The 23993-nt window shown below is 41.1% G+C and overlaps 1 protein-coding gene across 2 annotated transcripts in view; it reads right to left on the bottom strand.

Moving 5' to 3' along the window:
* Agxt2 (alanine--glyoxylate aminotransferase 2) overlaps positions 1 to 23786 on the bottom strand; it is a 40053-nt gene extending 16267 nt beyond the window's left edge. The window contains exons 1-7 of one of the 2 annotated variants that reach the window (XM_048429424.3): positions 23627 to 23786; positions 15166 to 15254; positions 12876 to 13060; positions 9844 to 9967; positions 8584 to 8678; positions 7264 to 7357; positions 6522 to 6615 (exon numbers count right to left, since the gene is read on the bottom strand). In XM_048429424.3, the coding sequence (XP_048285381.3) occupies positions 6522 to 6615; positions 7264 to 7357; positions 8584 to 8678; positions 9844 to 9967; positions 12876 to 13060; positions 15166 to 15254; positions 23627 to 23714 (769 nt within the window). In that variant the 5' untranslated portion in view covers positions 23715 to 23786. The remainder of the gene's footprint in view (positions 1 to 6521; positions 6616 to 7263; positions 7358 to 8583; positions 8679 to 9843; positions 9968 to 12875; positions 13061 to 15165; positions 15255 to 23626) is intronic. The other variant, XM_048429432.3, reaches the window with a different exon arrangement.
* Between the last annotated feature and the right edge of the window lie 207 nt (positions 23787 to 23993).

Below are 23993 nucleotides of genomic sequence, written 5' to 3'. Positions count from 1 at the left end.
TGAGGACAGCCATAAAGATGGGAAACAGACACCTTCAGTAATTTCATTTGTGGCAGGAACACACCAAAGTATCAAGTCTAGTATAGAAAATCATTTTATGTAAGGACCATCCTCTTAGATGGGTGGGATCTGACTCAGGTGTTATTGGGGTGGCTTAATGTATTCAGCTTCAGCTGTACTGTTGATTGTCCCTTGTTCTCTCATACATGCTTTTAAACTGCAAAGTGCTTTGGCATTCAGTCAGTAAGTATGCTTATATAACCATGAGAATTCAGTCTCAAGAAGGATGTGTTAGAGACAGATAAGTTCTTTTTCCATGGTAGCTCTTGACTTGAGGTTTGGTGTTTCTTGTTTATAGGCTTTTCTTTCTTAACTGAGGGTGCATTCAGTTTTGGAATCTGTGGCTTTGTCAAGTGTCTGGTACACCATGGGTCAGTTTCTAAAGTATTGGGGAAAATAAGTGGTAAAAATTATGATAGGTTTGTGATATATTGAGCAATTTTACTTGAAATTCCTCTCTGGCTAGGGAATCAACTGTTGTTCAGGGGATGCCTTTAATATGTTAACCCCTTTGTTTCCCAGGTTGAACTGATAATAACCCACCCCTGAGTTTTAAATGTCAGTGATTATTTATTACTAGAAGACACACTTGTTTTTAAGCGCTCCTCAGTCATTTTGTTGAGTTTCTTAAGTACTATGCGTATTTTCAAATTTGTATTCACCGTTTAATTTTCTTTGAATTTACTGAACATCCACATTCCATTGTCTGATAATTCTATTGCCTGGAGTTCTTGTGGTCTTTTTCTAGAATTTGGAGTTGTGTTTCCTTGTATGTTAGTTTTGACAATGGATGGCTTGTTTTCCTTGGTATTTGTGAGTATTTTTTGAAGCTTAGAAGGGGGTGGGCTCCTCAGAGTACCTCTCTGCTAGCAGCTTCCCGGAGCACACAGCAGTCCTGCCTTTATCAGCAGACATAGTCGAACTCGGAATGCAAAGCCTCATGCTGGGCAGCAGTAGCTGAGGTTTTCAGTGAGAGAATCCTTGCAGAGCTTGTCTCCTTGATGCCCTGCTGGTGTCTTTATTTCTAGTAGACCCCCCGCAGGAGCCTGTGGCCTCTTGGGACACCAGCTCTGTGACTGGGGAAGTTTTCATGTTATATCTTATTTTGTGGATGTGCCCCAGATCTTGTCTTTTCACCCCTGCCCTCTGTGGATGTCCCCCTGTTTGTCAAGAACCCTGAGGAGAAAACTTACTATAATTCCCCATGGCCTATTTGCATTTCTAAGAAAGTCACCCCTTTTTTCATTTTTAAGGAAGTTGTAATTTAAGTATTTAAAACATCTGTAAATATTTTAGAAGTTGTGGTTTTGGTAAGGAAAATTGAAGCCTTCATTTCAATTTAGTAGTTATTACAGGAGAAGCATGAGGATTTTGTTCTCTCTCTCTCTCTCTTGGTTTCTTGAGACAGAGCCCTGACTCTCCTGGAACTTTCTTTGTAGACCAGGCTGGCCTCAAACTCACAGATAACCTCCTGCCTCTGCCTCTCAAGTGCTGGGTTTAAAGGTGTGTAACAGTATGTCCAGCTAGAAGTAATTTTATTTTTTTTAAAGTTTGTTTATTTATTTATTCATACAAGTGTTTTACCTGCATGTATGTGGACTGCATTGGCAACTGCTGCCCATAGAGGTCAGAAGATGGCATCAGATGGAAGTTACAGTTACAGACAGTTGTGAACCACCGTGTGGGTGCTGGAAATTGAACCCAGGTCCCCTGGAAGAGCAGTCAATGGTTTTAACCACTGAGCCATCTCTCCATTCTCTACAACCCAGTTGTGACTTTTGGGATACTTTTGCCTAATAGTATCTATAGAAAGTGTTATTCAAATGGCAACATTTATTATTTACAATTTCTGTTTCACTGTTTATCACAGTTAAACATTTTCAAAGAGAAGAACGAGGTCTCTAAACACTGGGTTTTGCTTTCTCCACACAGAATTTGAACTTGGTGTCTATGTGTTCTGGGTTCCTTTCTTTGCCAAAAGAATAAGAAAGAATAATTTGATTTTCTTATGTTTCTTTGTCACACTTCCTATTCGTTGAATTCTAGGTGTGCTTTTGTTAGTAGAATGATTCTTTCATGTTTGGAAATATTTAAAAGTGACATATTGAGTCTAGTTGTAGAAAATTTAATTTTTCCACAAACAGAAAACTTAGTCTGCTGTAAGTTGAGAAAAAGTGTTTGAAAGCTTTTACCCGTGCTAATCTACAATTACAAGATCTTCTGGCTTTCTTGTTCTCTTTTAGTACTGTTTGTTCCAGTGAGAGTGCCTTTCACATTTTATGAATGAGTTTTAGTTGTTTTGAGATGGAGCTAAAACTGTCTTGTTAAGACTGGGCTATCTGTCTTGTTAAGCCTGCAGCAGCTGTCTATCCATCCCAAATGTCTCAGAAGTTACAGGTTTGTATTCTCGCCCTGCTTCAAGATGCTAGAAATGTCCTTGGTGATGGTTATAGATGCATCCCTAGCTGTCAGCCTTAATACACAGAGAAAGAAATATAAACCCCTGTGATGGAAGAGTACAAAAAGACAGAATATCCTTCAGGGAGTTTATTAATGCTCCAGAAGCCATTATCTGTGTACTAGCTCTGGATACGGGAACTCTCCAGGAAGGAGGGAAGCGAGATGAGCTGTATCTACACGTGACTGAACTTTAAGAATGTTTATCTGCATTCCTAGTATGGTTCTCAGCAGTCCACAGCATCTCTGAATGTAGCCCTCAGTCTATGCTGGCAGAAGGGATCAAGAGGAAGATGTGGATGGAGTGGGAGGCCTGTGCCCATCTCATGGGAAAGGACCTCGGGTCTGTGTGGGGAGACAACTGTCTTCCCGTCATCTGCTTAGACGCATGCATACGGCCTGTCTCCTGAAGATGAGAGAAACCCTTAGCAGCTATAAAAGAAAACTAAACCTAAATGTGTTTACACTACAGTCCACTAAAGCATAAGGAAAATATCATGTTTCCATTGAGGAAAACTTTATTGACATAGATACCTCATAGCTTTAGAGTAAAATTTTCTATTTTCATTAGCAAAGGAAAAGACAGAGTCTTTGATGACTCTAGAAGGTATTTTAAACATGAATAAAATGCCTGGTTTCTGGGTTTAGCAAGTTCTTTTGTAACTAAGAATACCAGAACAGAATAAAATCAACTTGAAGTGCTTAAGTTAAGGTAAAATCACATCAGAGAAAAAAATTTACTTGAGTGTATCCTACACATCTGATATTTACCCGCACCTACCCATGTATTTGATGAGAAGTAAGACCATCTATTATGTTTTCTATTTCAAATGTGTTGCATTGGCCCATTCCTGTAACTTCAGGTCAGGCCTCCTATGGAGGGAGATAGGGTACATTGACGTATCCATGACAACATCAAGGGAATGTGCATGCTCTGTTGGATATCATAACAGAGTTATTACTCTAGAGCCTATTTCAGTTGGTGTTACAGAAAGAACTGAGCAGAATGAGAAACCAAGAAAGGACAATATTGTTAAGGAAAAAGAAGAGTTTCTTTCACGAAGGAAAGAATGGCCCAATCTGTGCCAGCTTCGGGACACCGTAAGAGCAGTGGGTGATAAGAGAAAAAGTCTATCATGGGGTGTGCCTGGAAACCTGAAAAATGAGTCTCTGGAGTAAACAATCCAGAAGATAGAAAGGAGGTAATGACATCTACCATAGAAAAACAGTAAACTGACTTCTGTCGAAGATGGGATTTGACATAATTATGAGATGAAAATATCCATACTGTGGTTGAATGTATCCAGGGAGAAAACTCTAGAAGCAACTGCAATCTTGAACCATCTACATTAAAATTACTTGACATGGTGGACTGAGTGCAATGGCTGAACATGAAGACCTCATAGGAGTCCACAGTCCACTTCTATATCTTATTGAAAAACGTGGTGTCACTCTTGGGTAGATACCCAAAAGGTGTTCAATCATACTACAAGGATGTTTGTCCAACTGTGCTCATAGCAGAATTATTTGTAATAGCCAGAACCAGGAAACAACCTAGATGCCCCTCAACCGAAGAATGTCTAAAGAAAATGTGCCACATTTACACATTAGAGTTCTACTCAGTGGTTAAAAAAAAATGATATTTTGAAATTTGCATGCAAATGGATGGAAATAGAAAAAAAACATCCTGAGTGAGGTAACCCAGACCCAGAAAGATGAACATGGCATGTACTCACTCGTAAATGGATACTAGCTGTAAAGCAAAGGATATTGAGCCTATAATTCATGATTCTAGAGAAGCTAAGTAACAAGGTGAATCCTAAGAAAAACATATATAGATGCACCTGGAAAGGGGAAATAGACAAGATTGGCTGACAAAATTGGGAGCATGGGGGTGGGGTGGGGGAGTAAGGAGGGTGGAAGAGGAAGAAGAAGAGAGAAGAGGAAGGGGAAGGATAACTTGAGGAGTCGAGATGGAGGAAGGACAGAGATGAGAGCAGGGAAAGAGATATTTTGGTTGAGGGAGCCATTATGGGGATAGCAAGAAACCTGGCACTAGAAAAACTCCCAGGAGTCTATAAGGATGACCCTAGCTAAGACCCTAAGCAATAGAGGAGAGGGGGCCTGATCTTGACTTGCCCTGTAGTCAGATTGATGATTCTCTTAAATATCACCACAGAACCTTCATCCAGCAACTGATGGAAACAGAGGCAGAGACCTAGTGGAGCACTGGAGTGAGCTTTCAAAGTCCAGTTGAAGAGTGGAAAGAGTGAGAATATGAGGTCCAGACCATGATGGAGACACCCACTGAAACAGTCTACCTGAGCTAATGGGAGCTCACCAACACCAGTCGGTCTCGGAAGGAACAAGCATAGGACCAAACTAGTCCCTCTGAATGTGGGTGACAGTTGCATGACTGGTGCAGACTGAGGAGCCACTGACAGTGGCACCAGGATTTATCCCTACTGCTTGTACTGACTTTTTAAGAACCGATTCTCTTTGTATGGATACCTTGCTCAGCCTAGCTATAGTAGGGAGGGCCTTGGACCTTCCTCAAAGTAATGTGCCGTACCCTCTCTGAGGAGTGGATGGGGGTGGGGGTGGCGGGTAGGTGGAGGGGATAGGAGGAGGGAAGGGAGTGGGAAGTGGGATTGGTATGTAAAATGAGAAAGGATAGTTTGTTTTCTTTTGAAAAAATAAAAAAAATAAAAAACCGTGATGTCACAGCTTTAAGTGGGCTCTGAGATGCACGTGGCCGACTTTAGTTGTTGATGCCACACATATGATATACATTTTTATTCCCAAGAAAATTGAAACTGTTATTAAATGCTTTCCTCTAAAAAGATTTACGTGGGAACAAGGCCTGTGCTATTTATTACTATTGTTATTAATTTTATAAACAAGAAAACTGAAGTCCAAGATGGAGCGGAGTCTGTGTCTCTTGACTGCATGCATGTCCTCAAGCATGGAACAGGAGACGGGAAGGAATTATTTTTCAGCTTGGGCTCAACTTGCTGGCACACCCGTCTGAACGAGGGTGCTCACGGGGATTGAAAGCACCAGTTTTCTAAAGCTAGGGTCGGAAGACTTGAGGTCCAGCCCTACTTTTCCTACTTTCTGAATGTAAACTTCAACTTATCTTCCTTAAAACTGAGAGTTTGAGTCGAGGTTTAAACCTTCAGTGCGTTTTTAGCTTCTGTGACCGTGACATTTTGTCTTGTTCCAATGCCCAATATTTCGCTCCCCATTTTGTTATTATCTTGTATGAATTTTAAGGTGAGTGTTTTTTTTTTTCGATTCAAAACTCGGTTTTTAAGGTTTCCATTTTTCAGTCTTCCTCTCAACCCAGTGACTCATCCAAGTCTATTAACTAGCTTTTGGCTGGAGTGCTTGTCCTTCCTCTAGAGCTCCCGGGGAGCAGCTGCTCCAGAGGTTTCATATTGATGATAAATCTGACTAGAGAACAGCCAGTGGTATTTCCATCCCCCTTCTCTTTCATGCTATGAATTCAGCTAAAAATGGGATTGATAAATAGAACTTCTCCTTGCGCAAGAGACACGAGGGTCAATGGCATCCACGAACGGCCCCCATGTCCAACAGATGTTGTTTGGCTGCCATTCGGGGTCCCTCGAGACTTGTTGACTGGTGTTTTGTGACTTGCAGATGTCGCCTTTTCCATTTTCCCCTCTCCCATGGGGAACTGATGAAGGATCACACTCATTTCATAGGCCCACTTAATTGTCAGGTAACACGCTGTTTCTCGGCTTCCATCTGAGAGCGTGAGAAGTGGTCCCCACATGGCCAGATGGCAGCTGGGACCGTTAAAAGTAAGAGTGGGCATGCGAAGCGCTGAGTCACTGAGGGAGGGTCACTCAGTATTTTCTCATTTTGTTTCTTTCAACTTTTCCCTTTCCCAATTTCCCGAATTTGCTTGTTTTCCCCTTCTCCAAATCCCTCACCCCTCCCAGCATTCGTCTCCACCCTCCCTCCCTGCCCATTCCAACCTGGAGTGCAGCTGCATTTCCTAACTGTTTGCACGGGGGAATCTCGGCAGTAGCTTCCTCCCCAAGGGCCACGGAAAACATCTGGGCACATTGTCTGCACATCACAAAAGAAGGATTTTAGCAAAACATTCACAAAATAGCCAATTTGAAGATTGTGTAGTGGCAGCTAAGGCAAGTGGGCTTCTTAATTTGGTATTGAGACGCCTTCTTCATTCCTTTCTCGTTAACGATAAAAATGCAATCTTTTTTGAAGAGACATTTTTCTTAGAAATTACTTATGTGACCACTATTTAAAGAAAATTAATTTTGATGTTAGTTCAGAAGCAACTCTTTCAAAGGGTTAGCGGATGAGGGTTTAATAAGGAATGAGGATAAGTAGGTATCTGGTTCTGATGCTGGAAAAGATGGACTTGGCTTGCAAGGACAGAAAGTCAGGACAGGGATGACTTGATAGATACTCTGTGTGCGCAAGTTTCTAAGATGCTTGAGTCTCTAGATTGTACATAATGAGCGAAATAAAATGTAAAGTTCTATCATTATCTATTACTCAGACTCTTAGGGCATTTCTAAGCAACATTTTCTTCAATTGGCCTTTGTTTTTTTTTTTTTTAAAGTAAAATTGAGATCTTGGCTAATGTCATGCTTTATATTAGTTTCTAATTCCGATATCAGTAAGAAAGGATCAATTATCCAGTGATCCCAGCAGTTTATAGTGGAACAAGACGGAAGTCTCAGAACTTACTGATCGGCAGCCCATCCCACTGGGGAAATCCACCTTGTAGCTCCCTACATTTGTCAAGCCGAGGGTATAGGGACTGCATCCGTGATAGGCTCCGCTGAGGGGAGAAATGGGAGAATGAGGTCAAGTTTATTTCTCTTTGGTCTTTTACCTGCTTCAAAAGAAAAAAAATATGAAAGATATGGGAGGGACTAGAACAATGCAGACATTCGCATCTGACACCTTTTAAGACTCCATCAATTTATGGTACGCGGATGCATTCACTGATCTCACAGATCTGAAACTGTGAAAATGATTTGGGAGACTGGCAAGGACTCTTAATTTTGAATCTGTCACTCTGAAATAATGAGACTGATCTTTTTTTTAAAGTTGCGCGCCAGAGATCACATGTTCAATCATACTCATCTTCAAAGCACCCTAGGAAGACAAATATTTATTCCCGTGACGAAAATGCCGCTCAATATCACCGGGGAGTGCTGCTCTCTTTATGTGAGTACTGTGACCTTATTCAGCACATTGGAAACAGTTTCGGTTTCCTTCGAGCATAAAACACCCATTCTTAGCACAAAGTCATCCTAAACAATTCAGAAGATCTCTAAATCAAAATCATCCTTCAAGGAGCTCCAAATTTTATTTTCAAGAGTGATCATGAGAAAGGAGGCAGAGTGGATACCAAATTCTTCTTCAAATTGATCAATACTTGTCTTGGGTGTGTGTTCTGGGAGGTGATTTGGGTAAAACACAATCACTGTGTTATTGCCAAATTTATTTGACAGAAAATGTTTCTTTAGGCTTATAAAATACATGTGTGCTTCATATGGAATCTGTAGTATTATGTTATGACATAAATAGCTGAATTTAGACAAAAATCATCCTGAAATGGATTTAACACAGGACTAACTTCTTTCTTCATTTCTTATTTTTTACTCTGCTATTCATATCTTTTATATAAATTTTATAAGACTCAATAAACGAGCCAAGGCTGCAAACTAGGAACATACTTTTCTGTTATTTTAAATGATAACATTGCTGCTTAAGCTCCTTCTGTTCCTTCAGCCAATAGCCTTTAAGATACCAGCCCATTTGGGTGTGGCCTCTTAAAGGGTATTGGGAGCTCCTGCAGCATAACATATTCATCAAGAGTTTATAAGGCCAATTTAGATGAAATTTATCTAGTCATCAGATTCACTGGCTTGAACCTGCCCTCAAACTGGACATTGTAAGAATACTGAGAAAACTGTCCTCTTCTGTGCTACAATTTAAAGATGCACATTTAGTGCTGAGATAAGTCAGTGTTGCTGGGATGCTCTACAATGTGGTTACCTGAAAGAAACGATGTCTGTGTGATTTGAGTATGCTCTGGCCATCACCATGGCTAGGTCGTTGGCTTCCGATCCACTGTTCACCAAGAAAATGACCTGATGGGGAAAGAAAGACGCATAAGTTAGTACTTTTTAGGTTCCCTTCAGGTCAGCTTCCGATCACTTTTCCCTTTTAACTACTTCATAAATTCTACAGTTTTTCTTTAAACAGCTGTTGAGTGCTAATAAAATTGGCTAAGAGGTTGACTCATTTGTGAAAAGCTGTGCTTTTATTAGCTTTAATTGATGAGCTACAAAATGGAAAAGGGGGAAGACTTTCTGAGAGGCTCACAGTGGTCAGGGGCAGACAATATCCATAAATGAGGTCTTTTGGTTCCTGCACCTAGCTCATTCCTTTTAGTTCTGAAGGTGAGCATGAGGCAGAGTCGCAACCTGGAAACCCCAAGGGTTTATCTCAGTTTACTGTGTGACCGTGGAAACAAAATGCAGCTCGGTCTGAGCAAAACAAGGGGAAGAACTGAAGAGGGGCAGCTCCTCCAGGCGGAACCAAGGAGGCATGCATTCATGGCTTCTCCAACTGCCCATTTGTGCTCCGCCATGAAGATCTGGATCTGAACAGGGATGGCCAGTCCAAATTTCTTTCTGATATGCGTAGCATAGTAAATGGAGTATTGAGATGATAGGGTAAAATAATAACTAAAGCCATGTATTGAACACTAATTTGGGTCTTACACACACACACACACACACACACACGCACGCACGCACGCACACACACACACACACACACACACACTTATATACTCACTTAATGCCTGCATTTAAATCTTGCCAACATCTTTAGATGTCAATTCAGTGTCAACTTTAATTCACTTCAGATTCAGAAAAAAATATCTCATTCAGTTAAAACGTCTAAGTGCATTTTAGACAAATGTTATTTATACGGAATGGCCTCACTTTTTATAAGAGAACAAAGGAAAATAACTTTTCAGAAACAATGTGGAACACAGAGAAGAAAATCTCTTGGCAACACTGAAGAGCATCTGGAGGATTGGGATCCCTAATAAAAGACTTCTGGAAAGGTATAAGGAGGTGACCACGGAGAGGAAACTCCGGGGGACACATGTGAACATTGGATTGTTGCATCAGCAGCTTTTAGGTATGGCTATCTGCTCGCCATGGCAGACTTTCAATGCCCAGACCAAATACCTTGGGCTCCCAAGTCACCATCATTGTGAGCTGGGAGCACCGAACACTCTACCTTAAGAGGCTCAGGAAGAAGCGCTGAAAGTTTCTCTGCGTATTCATGCATTGGAGGGTGGAAGAAGACAGAGCTTGTATGCCATAGGCGGTTCATCTGCTTTTGAGCCACTGCAGTTACCTTCCTGGAGAAACACACAACCAGTCAAGTGTACAGCACCAGCAGGCTTGTCCTCTCCCCTGGGTCATTGAATCTGGACCCTTGGCTGCTTCTTCAACAGTTTCAGGAGGCAGGATTCACGGGAGCCGTGATCCGTGGTGACGAGCATTTTGTAATGTTGAAGAGTCATTCTTTAAAGAATCAGTCTAGCCTTTCATATCAGAAGGCTCATAATGAAGGCAAGTAGCAACTAAAGCCAGGTAACCATGTGGGGCCCGAATAAGAAGGCTTTGGGAAGATGGGGAAAGGTGTTCGAACTTGATCTAAATGGCAGCAGGGGCTGGTGTTCGATTCACACCAATTCTGTTTGCTATTAATATCTGCTACACCTAAAAATTAACCCAGTGGTTGAATAATTTGAGAAATACCAGACTAAACAAATTCCTCTACTGTGGGACTTGCTAGAGCCTTTGCTTGGCATATGACTGTTCTCGAAGAAGGGAAGGGGGGGGGGGACGTCATAGGATGTCATATTCTTATCTTTTCCTGGAACTTTTTTCCAAGGAACAACTCCTGTGGTTATCATTCCACAAATCTCACTTAAGAAAATTCTGAAGTGTCCTTTTTGAAGAGATGAGATCTTTGACAACAGCATTGCTGATAGAAATAAATCAGAGAGTCACATGACACATAGAATGGAGGGGACACAGATTACTAGTGATGTGGTGGCCGGCTGGGTGGGCAAGGTGGCCTTCCTCTGGAGAGCAGAGGAAGAACTCTGAAAACACTTGTGCTAATGAGAACTGTGGGAAGAGGAACCCCTAGGATTGGGAAGTTTTTGGTGGACGTTTTGGATCTATGGCATCAGGTTGGCTGCAGGAAATGGAAAAGAGGAAAATTCAAGGGCAGCTTTGACTTTCTTGCCTCAAATGCTGGGCAAATTCCAGGAATAACTGAGAGATGCATCAGCTCTCCAGCAGATGGTCCACATGGGTGTCTTGAATAAGTGACTATGTGAGTATCAAAAAGATCGGCTTTGGGGAAAAGACAGAGTTAGTCTTAGCATATGTTGGGATGGGAGATTCTGCATAGAATTGAGGAAATGTGGGGCACCCTTTCTGCATATATCAACTTATTACTGTATTTTGGTGAGGTACCAAGGCTGAAGATATCAAATTGGATAAAGCTGTTGAAAATATAACAGAATAAACATGGCAGGAGGTGTCGGTGAGAGGAAAGAAGCAGAGAGAAGAAGAGGGACAGAGATAAAGACAGAACCGGAATGCCCAAAGTCAAGGTCATAAGAAGCTGTACAAAGGTCAAGAGTGTGAGGAAGAGCTGTCTACTGCCAGGGACATGGTCAGTGTTTTGAGGATTCTGCTCACACTGTTCTCTGCTTTCATGACTATTTGTACTCCATTGTAAGGGGTTTCTGAAATTTAGCTTGGATGCTTGGGACTTACACCTGCTGAAAAAAGAAGAGGGAAAGAGTAGGAAGTAGAGAAAGAGAAGGTTGCGCATGGGGCCCAAGTCATGTCTCGCCTCCTGTTAGTTGCAGTAGAGACCTCTTGGCCCTTGCTTTGATTGAGAGACCTCAACCCATTCAAATGATTTTGTCTGTACTTTTTCCATAATATTTTGTATGTGTGTATATGCTTATATATAATACATATGCATGTTATATACTCATACTACTATTATACATACATTATTATATATGTGTAAACACTAAGTTTATTCACCAAATTCTTAAGGGCAAGAGAGAATGGACCCTCCACAGCTCAGGAAGCACTGCAAAAGATGGGGCAGAAAGAGTCTAAGAGCCAGAAAACTGTAAGTCAGCTGTAAAACCGCCTAGCTTAGAAATGGCTGCAAAACCAAGACCAGAACAATGGCAATATGAAGGGGGAAAAATGTCACTGGGTTCCATCCCTAGAAAAAGAACTATAGGCAACCCTTGACTGCAGGGGGAAGGAGTATTAGCCTCTTCCAGGGATGAGCCCCTTACTCATCAATGACCAATGCCGAGTGGTCAGTCCTGAAACTTTGTACACAGAAACAACAAAACGAAGTAAGCAGGTTGTATTCATATATATTTGTGCACACACATGTCTACCTAACAAACATAATCAAGAAAAAGAGGCTATCAATTTGAGAGTGGGTGGAGAGTGGAAAAGGTTCGAGGGGAGGGTATTTGGGACGAGCTGGGAGGTGGAAAAGGAGGGGAAAGTGAGGTCGTCCTCTTTCAGTTAAAAACACTTGAAAAAGCATCACACAACTATAATAGAGTAACAAAAAATGCAATGGCCGCACACCAATCCAGAGGATGAGCATGTGTGTGGGAGAGCTGGTCAAGGCTTCAGACAATCTCAGCTTTATTTCACGCATTTCTAAGTTAACGTCCAGCCAGTGCTGCATCTCTCTGTTACAGTAGCATCCCCACCAACCTCCCAGAGTCCGCAAAGATGATCCATTATAGATTCAGCAGTTACTTCTTATGGTTCCTACTACCCTGGACCTGCCTCTCTGTTTGCCTGACAGCAGCCTGCCACTTGTCCCTTCCCTCAGCCTGTCACTCACTCACTCACTCACTCACTCACTCACTCACTCACTCACTCACTGTCTTTGGGAGGTTTTCTCCTTCAAGAAACACATGGAGAGACAGAGAGTCACATGGTACCTGCCATGCTGTGTGTGCAGAGGGAATGATCAAAGCTTCCATTAGAAAGAAAAAAAGGACAGGATCAAGTTTGTTTGTTTGTTTGTTTGTTTTTCCTAACTGAGGAAAATATGTAGGTCCGTGTCAGCACAGACTGTAACATACATAATTTAAAGTCACGATATATAACTCAAGGGTTCCAAGTGACATGAATGATCATTGTCTAGTTTTTCTGGAGTGCAACCGCCCCACCCCCGGATTTAAGGATACTCACGGGTGACAGTGACCGACGCTAACAGTTACAATCCCAGAGAAGAAGTCCAGGTATCTGTTTCCCTCTGAATCGAAGAGCCACTCCATGTGTCCCTGGTGGAGCATCAGAGGCTTCTGGAAATATGCTGTTTCCACAGGAGAAAGGTGCTTCTTATGAATCTCCAGAGCACGGCTGTAGGGAAGGGACTACAGGTAGACAAGTTAAAATTGGTTTTCTTATTCCTGGGTCCTGCAGGATCAAGACCAGATCTGCAATATACCAGGGCCTAGTCCCCTTCACAACCATAGCATAGGACTTGTTGCTGTATCGGCACAAATGGGCACCTTATTCTGTTTGTCCTGGGAAAATTGAAATCTTTTCTGCTTAGTAGGTGACATTATCATTGTGTTCCTTTTATTTACGATTTTCCCCCCGAAGTGTACATGAAGACGAGAGTTGGAATTCCCATCTCTCAATAAAAAAAAACAAAAAAACAAAAAAAAACCTTGTTTTCAAGTTGATTTTACCATGAAAATAAAAAAACCTTGGAAATAAGTGGCTAAAGTGATGCCACTTTGACTGCTATAGGTTTGTGAAAATTAAAAAAAACAAACAAATAAATGCTGGCCATGGTGGCACACACCTTTATTTAATTCTAGCACTTCAGAAGCAGAGGCAGGTGGACCTCTGTGAGCTCCAGGACAGCCAGGGCCACATAGAGAAACCCTGCCTCAAACAAAAACAAAACAAACAAAAAACTAAATAAATGAGGTGATGATGATGTTGGCCATTGAATCCAGGACTTTATACATGCTAGGCCAGTGCTTTATCACTGAACTTCAGACCAAAGTTCCCTTTCTCTCTCTGAACATATTTGTATGTGTGCGTGTGTATGTGTGTGTGTGTGTGTGTGTATGCACAGGCATGTGTACTGTGTGCATAGATAGTGTATGTGTGTGGAGGCCAATGGTAAACACTGAGTGTCTTCTTCAATACCCTTTGCCTTAGTTTTTGGTGACAGGATCTCCCACTGAACCTGGAGCTCACTGATTCTGCTAAGAAGCTAGCTGGTAGGCCTCAAGGGACCTTGTCTCAGTTTCCCCAGTTTCATTGTGATCATAAGCTTCTGCTGCCATGCACAGAATTTTATGTGGTGACTGGGATCTGAATTCAGGCCCTATACTTCCCCCTCTAAAGTTTATCCACTAAGCTGGCTCCCTAGCCCACTGTGTTTTAGATAATAAAACTGCTCTGAACATCTTAGAGTTTTTTCCTCATTGCTGTAACAGAAAACTGTCAAAAGGAACATAAGACTGGATGTGAGGAGTTCACACCTTTAATCCCAGCACCCAGAGGGCAGAGATTGGTGTCCTCTGGGAGTTTAAGGCTCGTCTGGTTCACATAGGGAGTTTCAAAGTAGCCAGGACTGCATAGAGAGACACTGTCTCAAAAAACCAAATCCCAGAAAAACAAAAACACAAACACAAACGAAAGCAACTTAAGGAGAGTTCATCCTGGGTCATGGTTCAGGCTACAGTCTGCCATGTAGGAAAGTCATCGTGGTAGAAGATTGACAGAGCTGGTCCCATTCCACCCAGAACCAAGTCATAGAACAACAGATGCATGTGTTCAGTCAGTTTTATCCTTTGTATTCAGTCCCATACCCTAAGCTCACGGGAAGTTCCCACTCACAATTATGATGGGGTTTCCCCACCACAGATAATCTTAGAGGGATAATTCCCCCAGGCCCACAGGAGGGCCGTTCTCAGGTGATTTTAGACTCCACCAAAGAATAGTAACCATCACGCCTATGTTTTCTTTTTGCAGAGAGCTCCCGATTGTTGACTTTAAAATTTAGGTCCAAAGAATATGATGAAGAATAAAAGGACTGATGGGTATGTGAGAGAGAGAGGAGGGAAAGGAGACAGAAAGAGTGAGAGAAATTGTTATTAATTTGACAACAGGAAAACAGCTATACTTTTTTTGGTGGGGAGGACCTTAGGACGTTCACTCGACTTGAGTGACATGAACACATCTGTGCTCTTTCTCCCCATCTCCCTCTGTGTATCATCCTGTAATTGTCCTTGCTTGTGCTTTCTGGCTCACATATGTTTAACAACTCATATATAGCTAGTAAATAGTGTAATAAGGCTTTAGATACTCCCTAAAACTTAAAGAGTAGAATATCTAGGATAAAGCTGTTGACTTACAAAGCAGGGGAATCTGTGGGTTCTTTTTGGGGAAACAACTTTGGAAGTCTTGGGGACTTCCAAGGGAGATCTTTCTTCTTTTCCGGAAGCCCGAGTCTTACCTGGTATGGCTCAGGTGAGAAGTCACATGACGGCATGCTGGGCTTTGTATGAAGAGTGAGCCTGGATCCAAATATCCAGGAAGCACCTACTGAAATGAAGTGAGTTAGGATCTCTTTGTGTCAATCACTTATGGTTACCCAAATCAATTAGGCAATTTTATATAATAAAATCAAATTAGTTTTGATTTTAACACTGGGGTATCTTAAGAGTGGATGTTCTGGAGGAAAAATGATTAAATCTAGTACAAAAAGATAAGGAAGATAAGGAAGCAGCATTTTCCCCCACAAGCCCCTCTCACAAGCTCAGAGAACTCAGTTAAAGCCAACCCTACTTCTTATTGACTAAATACATATCATTAGATGGCAATGCAGCCTGCAGTGGATGTCCATCCACATTGTTTTCTAAGGTCTGAGTTGCTTAGTGCCTGAAATCCTTTGCATGGTCCAGTGCCTGAAACCTGGGTGACTCTCCGTATATGAAATTCATTGTCATTGACTATTCTAGCAGGGAACAAGTAAAAATAGCCATTAGGTGATGGTCTGTACCAATACCTGCAAACAGATCTGTCAGACACCTTCCTCTCCTGAGGAAAGGGCCACCAACCTAAGTGTGTTGAAAAGGGAGAAAGGTTGAGAAGGAAGAGTCATTAAATGCTTAGAGTTAGCGGAGCCTTCTAGACTGGGAAGGGGTACTGAGATTCTTATGTGGAAGCTAGAGGCGTTCTGTTCACCTTGGTGTTCGAGTTCCCCATGCTAGTTAGGAGAACAAGAATGAAACTACAAACTGTCGGCTCCCAGTCTAGAATTCTTTCTCTGCTCACCCTTTCTTAACAGCACAGACTTTGATCTGCCCTCTAAGTGGGAAGGTACAATGTAGTTAGAGGCCATTAGAGAGCATAGTTAAAGTCTTAATAAGAACCCTTGGAAAAGAATGCTCCTCATTCGGAAGGTTTGGGGTCAGTTTTCAGGTAACTTCATAGTTGGAAAGAACGGAGGAAGCAAAGCCTCTGGCATAGCTTGAATCTTTGAATGCATGGAGGAGATGCTGGTGTTTGTGTGGCTGTGAAGTCAGTCTCGAGAAACTCAATGAACAATGTGTTTCTGAACAAAGCAGAGATGTAATAACTGCACATATTTTCTTTCAAAATCCCATTCATTTTTTTTCAGCTCCAAACAATCACTAATGTCATGAATTTGCTCTTCTTTTAAAAGTAAGGTGGCTTTTGGTTATCCATGCGTAAGAATGACAGGAAAAAGGCAGCTTTAAGTTTTCTGAGAATTTCATCTTCTGAAAGCTTTTTATTGTGTATCTCTGTGCTAGTCACTCTCCTGAAATGGAGAGAAAAAAAAGAGTGTTTCTGAGAATTCAAAATCCCTTTATTCCAGCGGTCTTATGTTCTTCTGTATCTGTAAAATTGGAGTTGCCCAATGAGGAGGCTGAGTGTTCATTGACTACGTAGATGTAAGAATTAAGAGAGAGAGAGAGAACAGGAAGAGGGATGACGGAAAAGACTTGACAGAGAAAAGCTGTGATTTTAAACAGTCAAGGTGGACTCAGTCATTCACTCCGTCAGCAATGGGATGGGGACATAAATGGTGAAGCAAGGGTTCTCAGGGAGATACATGAACACATTAGAGAGAAAAGGAAAAGGAGACAGAGGAAGATAAGGATGTAAAAAAGTAAGGCAGAGAGGCAATCAAGCAAAGTAAAAGAAGGAAAAAATTATTCTATAAGCGAATTACATAATACATAATACTCGGAGAACGCTTCTTGACACATGACCCCTGTCAAGAAGCAAGCTTCACAAGTCATAATGAAAATCAATGGATAAAAATATATCAAATCCCTTATTTCTTAGAAAGATGGAAATCAATATGTCTCCAGAAATACCTGCATGCATTCCTTGTGTAAAAGAGTCATTGTACTGAGTGTGCTGTGAGAGTCAGACATTGATAAAGTTTTTCATTGGTTTTAGTATATGGGCACATATATATAAATGTGTGCATGTGTGTGCATAAGGATTGGGTGGGGGAAGGGTTGGGTTAAAGATGCTGAATTCCAAGTCTTCTGTGAATTGGTGTTCCTATGAACTTGCATTTTCTATGTGTCTGTTTGTTGTTTTACTTATCTGACATTGACTTTTTAGACTAAACACAGGTGGCAGCTCTGATTTTCACCCACTTCATCTCACACAGACGACTCCAGACATTAAATGGAATTGAATTTGGAGAAAAATGCCACTCATATAATAAAGACCAACTGGGCAATTAGATTTAAGTTTCCAGCTATCTAATTTTCAGAGTTCTACTGCAGACAAATTGCTTTGTTTTCTTTCTTCAAAATTCACAGTATTAAAAAGGGAAAAACTAGCTGGCCAGTGGTGGTGCACGCCTTTAATCCCAGCACTCAGGAGGCAGAGGCAGGCAGATCTCTGTGAGTTCGAGGTCTGCATGGTCTACAAAATGAGGTTCAGGACAGACAGGGCTGATACACAGAGAAACCTTGTCTTGAAAAACCAACCAACCAACCAACCAACCAACCAACCAACCAACCAACCAAACAAACAAACAAACAAGCAAACAAAAAAACCCCAAAAAACTATAGGGCAAGACAGTGAGAGAAATAAATCTTTTACAGGTATTTGAGAGTTCTCAGAAAATCCTTTGTCTCCTGAAGTCAGTTTCCTACCAAGGAGGAGTGTTTATCAGCAGTCTTCACCCTTGACGTTAAATAGAGTGTTATGAGAACTTGGCAACGCAGAATGCACTCCGTGAGGTGTGACTCATCCAAATACGGTTTGTGTCTTCTTTCCGCAGAGCATCATCTAGGTCCCTTTGTACACACATCCCATTTCCTGTCTGTTCTGATATTCAGGATAGGCACTGAGTTAGGAAAGGGAGATCTTATCCTTCATGCACCCAGGCACTGAGGCAGCAACAGGCTGACAAGCTACCTGCCAAGGAAGCCTTCTGATGCTACACTGAGATCTGGAGGTGAAAGGGACCAGGGCTGGACAGAGAAGAAAATGTTCCGATTTATTCTTTCTCTCTCTCTCTTGTTTGTTCTCTCTCCACTGGAGTGGCTGCTGTCACACCGCGGGCTGGGCTCCTTGTCCCTCTTTCGCTCTTCTCCAGCAGGAAAACCATGCTGTGGTCTGTTCTGTACTACCCAATCCTCCACGCCACCACCACACCCGTTTCTCCGCCCTGTTGCGTGGGCTGAGAGGATAACCAATGCTAGATGTGCACCTCTCAGCAGCAAGGCCATTGTGAGAAGGTTCCTTCTGGAATTCACGTCTCCTGCTGGATCACCTTTGCTCTCTTCTCACGCCCAGTTCTATTTATTACCTTCTGGGGATCGTTTCGGACTCCTTTCCTTCTGCCATGGCCTTTCAACCTAGTCTTTTGCTGAAGTAAAACAGAGGCAGTCACTACTGATTGTGCACATGTGAGAACTCTCTTTGATTTGGGGACTGGTGGGTGTTCCTTACAGTCTTTTTCGGATCAGGCTTCTCTGAGATAAGCCTACTGTTCTAGTAAGCATCCTGATAATCAGGATAATTTTACTTATCCATTTTCATTGAGAAGTCTTTCCAGGAGTGGAATGTTTGGGAGCACATTTCTCATTGGGTAATGGACATTGTTTACCACCTATGTATTTTCCTGTGCACCTATCCTTTGTGTGAGAGAAAATGTGTCAAAAACAGCACATTGGCACACAATTACCATCTAAGTTAAAATGATATGAAGTTTGGAATCTTAATTAATATAAAAGACGCAGCTTTAAGATATTTTTTCCACTCTTGCTCTTGTGACCTGCCCGAGAAAAAGCCAGCCAAATTTCCAGCACAGGTAGGGGAGGTTATTTCCTCAAAGCTACACCTCAATTAGAGGAGATATTGGCAGTTGATAGCTGCCAAACGAGAGAGAATCACTCTTTGATTAGAAGCCTCTAGTAAGATTTTCACGACATAATGGATGGCCACATTCCTATGTACATGTGGATAGCACTAACTGGACTCAATGTTGTTAAAAACAACAAAAAATAAAAAGGTTTTTGGAGGAGAATGTGGTGGGGTCATCTGGGGGGGTGGGATTAAGGTAATGGTGCATGAATGTGATTAATATATATTGAATAAATGTATGGAAATTTCAAAGAACAAAAATATTTAAAAATGTATTTCTACTCTTTATTGAAAATGAATTATTTCCATAACTATATATGCATCTTTAGACCAGAATGACTATATGAATCAAGGTGGGTAAGGCTAAGTAATTTGCATGGACCAATTCCACACAGTAAATGCTCAGGCATTGTAGGAGATTTATTACTTACTTTATGGTTTTACATACCCAAAACACTTAAAATATATAAACTTTTTATTTACCCAAATGCCCCACTTTACTTTTTTATATCCCTTTTCTTTATTCTTTTCTCATATTTTAGTTGTTTATCTGTTCATTCCTGTTTCATCTGTGGGATATACAAGGATGGGCTTTGCTTGTTCATTGTGACTATGTTTGTAATACTAGAACCTACTTACTTGGTAGGTGCCCAAGAACTTTGAATATTTTGCACATACTACATATGCATGAAGAGTGTTCAATGTGTGTATTAGGATGAACAAACACAAGCACACACATATGTACATGGTAAGCAAGTAGACAAAGGGACTTTAAGAGCATTTGGAAGGTAAGAGTAGGGATTAAAAGCTATGTGGTAAGATTACTGCTCCATAGTTTTCTTGATATAACTCTATGTAGGGTTCTAATCTGGAAATGACTATATGGTATCACCTCTCTTAAGTCAAATTGGCTAGTATCAAAAGGCAAGCTAAGCAAAAACAATAAACAAATGTTATTGAGGCTGTAGAGAAGCACTGTTTTGGCCAATGGCTTAGAAGAGTAAAACCAGGCAAGAAATCAGAACAGAGATATATAGAGAGAGTAGGTAGAGTTAAGGAGATGCCATGTAGCTACCAAAAAAGAAAGATGCCAGAATATTACCAATAAACCACAGCCTTGTGATGATACAAAGATTAATATAAATGTGTTGATTTAAGATGTAAAAGCTAATTAATATGCCTGAGCCATTGGCCAAACAGTGCTGTAATTAAAATAGTTTCTGTGTGATTATTTTGGTCTGGGCAGCCAGGAAATGAACATGCAGTCTCTGCTTACAAATGGTGCCTAAATGTTTGGCAAGAATTTCCACATAAAGCCCGAGAAAGCTTAAAAATATAAAAGGATTCTAGACAGACAAGAACAGAGTCAAGTGCAGCTTTTTGATAGCCGTCTTGTCTCTGGTAGGCTCTGTTTGCTGGCAGTGAGCAGAGGTGTGGCTCCTTTAAGAAAAGCTTCTTGACTCAGCCTTAGTAGAAAAAACTGTGCAGCTCTTCAAAGAGGTCCTGCCACCAAACACTTAAATGGTGTTTATGAACAGCTGGTGGCATGCTTCCTGGTGCTGGCATGGGCCTAGAAACTCCAGAGTTGTGGTAAAAAAAAAATGTGGCTCCTGTCAGTACCTCTGCAATTAAGCTAGAGTCTCGAAAAGCCAAGGAGGGTGGTTGATCCAGTAGCAAAAGTCACAGCATTAATCCTAGCCATACTGCTTAGCAAATTAAAGATTCATGTGGTCAGAAAAAGATAAAGATATACAATAAAGACAGATTCAGATGAGAAAAGCAAGCAAGCAAACAAACAAAAACCTCTAAGCAGTTTACAGTGTGTTTAAAAATGTATGTAGGCTTGGGAGAGAAAAGAAAAAGGACAAAGAAAGTCTTTAAAAAAAAAAAAAGAAACCGAGCAGTTGGGTATGGTGGCACACTCCTCTAATCCCAGAATTTGGGAGACAGAGGCAGGCAGATCTCTTTGAGTTCAAAGCCAGCCTGGTCTACAGAATGAGATCCAGACAGTCAAATATACACAGAGAAACCCTGTTTCTAAAAAATAAAAATAAAAAATAGAGTAAAAAAACACATAAAGATGGAAAATATACAAAGAGTCTGGGTTATGTATATTATGGTGTTTTTTTTGAATTTTTTGAATTTTAATGAGCCAACTAGAGAGAAACATCTCATTGTGTGGGCTGCTAAGCTAAATCAACATGTATTTTAAAGGTATCTTGACTTCAAAATATAAGTCTAAGGACAGGTTACTTAAAAAAGAAGTTTTGCTTTTCTTTCCACAGAGGATAGAAATCTGTGAATTCCTTACTGGCTAATATGGTTTGATCAAACAAGACCCCTTGAAGTGATGGCACAGTTGGTCCAACATCCATGACATCTTGAGATGGACCAACCACACAGGATACCACATGAAAGACCTGATTAAAAGTGCCCCAACAAGCAGGAAATAGTCTAAAAAGCTTCACCAAATTCCCAAATATTCCTTATAAATGTTTGTTTTCATTTAAAAGGGGTTGATTATAAATGATTAATGATCACAGTCAAAATCTTTCTAAAAAGAAAAGAGGGATGTGATGTAGAAGTGAATATTTTACATTGGTATGGACTTTGGTTTATTGAGACAAATTTAAGGTCAATTTTGTTACATGAATTTTTTTCTAATTTTTGGTTTCCTTATTTTTTTTTAAAGATTTATTTATTTATTATGTATACAATGTTCTGTCTGTATGCTTGCTGGCCAGAAGAGGGCACCAGATCTCGTTACAGATGGCTGTGAGCCACCATGTGGTTCCTGGGAATTGAACTCAGGACCTTTGGAAGAGCAGTCAGCACAATTAACCTTTGAGCCATCTCTCCAGCCCCCTAGGTTTCCTTATTTTATGTGTATGTTTTCCCTGGATATATGTTTGTGCCCCATGTTCATATCTGGTGCTCACAGAGATGAGCATAAATGATTGGATCTCTTGGAACTTAAGTTACAGATGGTTATGAGCAGCCATGGATGCTGACAACTGAACCTGGGTCTTTTATAAAAATAGCAACAAGTATTCTTAACTACTGAACCAACTCTTTCACCCCTGATCACATTTATAATTTATTTTTTGTAATTTGTCTTCTCATGTGTGGGACAATATAATAGGATTCAGTTGCAAGTTTAACCAAAGATGGAAAAAAAATATTGTTTAGTGTTAGGACTGAATTGGGCTATGGAAATAGCATAGTTATTAAAGTGCTTACCATGCAAGCATGAGGACTAGAATTTGAGCCTCAGAACTTATGTAAAAAAGTTGGGTGTTAGGGTACACACTTTTCATTGCTGGTGAAGCATAGACAGATGGATCCATGAGGCTTGTTGGCTAGTCAACCTTAGCCTACTCAGTGAGCTCCCAACCAATAAAAAGCCCTGTCTCAAAAAACAAAACAAAATGACAACCACCACCAACAAAAAAACCAAAAACAAATAAGCAACAACAAAAAACACCAAGTTGGACATCATCTGAAGAACAACATCTGTGGTTGTCTTCTGGCCTCCACATTATGCACACAGATGTGCACATACACCTAGGAACAAGTATGCACCTCCACATGCACCTGCACAAATACACACGCACACGCATACACACACACACACATTAAAAAACATTGTACACATTGTCTTACAAAATTGTGAGATTTGGAGGAAGTGGGAACAGGAGAGGAAAGGGGAGAAAATGGAAAGCTATGGAGAAAAACAAAATTGATCATAATGCAGGATGAAAAAGGGTCCTCTATACCATTTATAGCACATAGTCATAGGTTTTCACCATGGCACATAAATATGTAAACCGACGGCTGTTTCAGCGTATGTGTTTAGAAAGGAAATCAATGAGTATATTGTGAAGTTGGAGGGAACACAGCCCTGTGAAGATCATGGGTATATGGAAATAAATTATGAAGATTCCTACATCTGCGTGCCTCAGATCTCCTCAAGTTTCTTGTTCCTGCTGCAGAGAGGGGAGAATATGAACAGAAGGGGACGTCCGGTTCGTTTAGTCCTGGCTTGGATGCTTGTGGGAAAATAACTCAAGTGTGCAGTTATTTCTCTCTGTCTCTCCCTCCCACTCTCCCTCCTCCCCTCGGTCTTGTGTGTATGTTTGGCAATCTTACCTCCTATATGTGCAGTGGATATGCATGAGAACGCCTATGGTCTTTCAAAATAAGAATCCCACAAATCTGTCCATTGAATATAATACCCTATTTTGACTTATTTTCCTTTGATTTCTTCTTTATATCAAAGTAGATATAGACAGTTTTAAAATATGAGCTGTGCATTGCCAGATTTTATTATTCATTGATTTCATTTCAGGACAAATGAGCATCATAATGAAATACTGATTTAAATTAAAGGCCAGGGTCAGAAAGGCTCAGAACCGTCAGCTGTTACAAGCTTATTTCTAAACCCCCGACTCGTCACCCAGCTCTCATGGTTTCGATTCTAGGCAACAGACTCCAGAGTCCAGGCTTTCCCCCTCTGTTGACCCTCTGCCAACCCATGTCCCCTGGTTTCCACTCACAGCTCGAGGACGGACACATCATCTGGAGGGTTCTGAGAGAGGTCTTCAGGTAGAAGGCTTTCTGGAAATTTCTCCAGGCTAGAGCCATTTCTTTCCAGGCAGGAAGCAAACTCCAAAATCCTGTGGAAGTAGGTCAGTGGGAGGAGGGGCTCTAAATGCTTGCTGACCCGCTGGACTTTGCTCTTCGAGGGGGAGAGGAGGCTTTAGCAAGGGAACTGTAGACTGGTGAATGTCTGTGGACTTAGGTAAATCGCCAGAGCCAGGCTGTGTTAGAAACAGTGTCTTAAATAGAAAAATGAAGAAAACAAGGAGAGAAAATAAGGGTGGCAAAGGGAGCTTGGAGCAGAGGAAAGGGAAAGGAAGATAA

Source organism: Myodes glareolus, chromosome 15, assembly GCF_982192425.1.
Source record: "Myodes glareolus chromosome 15, mMyoGla1.1, whole genome shotgun sequence".
NCBI lineage: Eukaryota > Metazoa > Chordata > Mammalia > Rodentia > Cricetidae > Myodes > Myodes glareolus.
Note: the sequence above shows the minus strand (reverse complement) of the source record. Positions and strands in the feature narration are given on the sequence as shown.